Below are 1,952 nucleotides of genomic sequence, written 5' to 3'. Positions count from 1 at the left end.
AGGTTTTGTGGTAATGGTAAAATGTTGGAGACAGTAGAGTAGGTTGACATGGCAGACTAGGTTTAGTGGTAATAGTGGGACAGTAGACTAGGTTTAGTGATAATGGTGGGATGGTGGGCATGGCAGACTAGGTTTAGTGGTAATGGTGGGATGGTGGAGATAGTAGACCAGATTTAGTGATAATGGTGGGGTGGTGGTGATAGATTTGATTAGGTGGTAATGGTGGGATGGTGGGGATAGTAGACTAGGTTTTGTGGTAATGGTAAAATGTTGGAGATAGTAGAGTAGGTTGACATGGCAGACTAGGTTTAGTGGCAATGGTAAGATAGTAGACTAGGTTTGGTGATAATGGTAGGATGGTGGAGATAGTAGACTAGGTTTAGTGTTAATAGTGAGATATTAGACTTGGTTTAGTGGTAATGGTGAGATGGTGGAGATAGTAGATTAGGTTTAATGGTAATGGTGGGATGGAGGATAGGGTAGACTAGGTTAAGTGGTAATGGTGGGGTGGTGGAGATAGTAGACCAGATTTTCTGGTAATGGTGGGATGGTGGTGACAGTAGACTAGGTTTATTGGTAATAGTGGGATGGTGGAGATAGTAGACTAGATTTGGTAGTAATGGTAGGTTGGTAGACATGGTAGACTAGGTTTAGTGGTAATGGTGGGATGGTAGAGATAGTAGACTAGGTCTTGGGGTAATGGTGGGATGGTGGAGATAGTAGACTAGGTTTTGGGGTAATGGTGATATAGTAGACTAGATTTTGTATGGCAGACTAGGTTAAGTGGCAATGGTGTGTTGGTTAACATGGCAGACTAGGATTATTGGTTATAGTGGGATGGCGGACATGGCAGACAAGGTTTAGTGGTTATGGTGGGATGGTGGAGATAGTAGAGTAGGTTTAGTGGTAATGGTGGGTTGGTGGACATGGCAGACTAGGTTTAGTGGTAATAACAAGGTTGCAGAATAGTGATTTGGTGAAGCAGTGGTGGTGGTCATTTGGTGGACTCCATGATCATTCAGTGGAGGTATTTCATTGTGTCAGAGTATAGGGGAAATATCCTATAAGATCTACTCCTGCTGTTCTCAGCCCTCCTTCCCCCTCCCGTGGATGATGTTGGTGGTTCTTTTTCTTGCAGATGACAGCAGCCCCTCTGAAGATTCCGTCTTGCTGGATGTTCAGGGTTCCGTGGGTTCTGTGGATTATGTGTTGTACCGATCTATCCAGCGTAGCCGTGCTGATTACTGTTTGAGCGTGGACTGTGATCAGTGTGGACATCACCAGCAGAGCCCCACCCTCAGCCTGCAGGGGCCATTTGAGGAGGTGTCAGTTCCCCGAATTAAAGAGGGGCGCTCCTTCTCCTGTTCCACACCCAGCTCTTGCCAGGACCCTCCATCCACCATTAGTGGTAACACTCGTAGCTGTAACAGGCTGGAAAGTATTGGGACGCTAGTTGGTCCATGTTTCCCTGAGCTGCGAGTGAAGGGGAAGATCCCTCGCGGGCGGGAGTTAAGCCGAGGTTCTGGTTGTTCCCTCCACCACTCCTCCCCCTGCCAGACTCCAGAATGCCCCCATCGTCGATACAGTGAGAACACAAGGCCTAAAGCACTATGTACCAATCAGGTGCCAAGATTTGTAGTCCGTTCACACAGTGACCCTGGAATCTCCTCCATGTTCCAGACAGGTGAGTGAGAACATCCTCATCACTTCCCTATGACATCATGGGGGAGGGAATCCCCACCTGCCAGGATATGGGCCAATTGCTTCTCACTTATTTTTTATATAGATTGCCCAATTACCCCTCTCTGATGATGTCACCCCAGTAGATTGACCAGTTACCCCTCCCTGATGATGTCACCCCAGTGGATTGNNAGCCCTGTGATTGGAGGACTCGTGCTGTCCTTCAGGTTCTGTATATGTGGCAGCCCTGTGATTGGAGGAATCGTGCTGTC

At 47.6% G+C, this 1,952-nt stretch overlaps 1 protein-coding gene across 2 annotated transcripts in view; it reads left to right on the top strand.

Moving 5' to 3' along the window:
• The window catches only part of ENTREP3 (endosomal transmembrane epsin interactor 3), a 10,994-nt gene extending 9,596 nt beyond the window's left edge, over positions 1-1,398 (top strand). The window contains exon 8 of one of the 2 annotated variants that reach the window (XR_011923122.1): positions 1,139-1,278. Coding sequence is in view for 1 of the 2 variants with exons in the window: in XM_072428969.1 (XP_072285070.1) it covers positions 1,139-1,252 (114 nt within the window). In the remaining variant the exon portion in view is untranslated. Of the gene's footprint in view, positions 1-1,138 lie in introns of both variants that reach the window. The other variant, XM_072428969.1, reaches the window with a different exon arrangement.
• Positions 1,399-1,952: the final 554 nt, after the last annotated feature.

Source organism: Pyxicephalus adspersus, chromosome 12, assembly GCF_032062135.1.
Source record: "Pyxicephalus adspersus chromosome 12, UCB_Pads_2.0, whole genome shotgun sequence".
Lineage (NCBI taxonomy): Eukaryota > Metazoa > Chordata > Amphibia > Anura > Pyxicephalidae > Pyxicephalus > Pyxicephalus adspersus.
The sequence above is the reverse complement of the archived record's forward strand: the minus strand, read 5'-3'. Positions and strand labels throughout refer to the sequence as shown.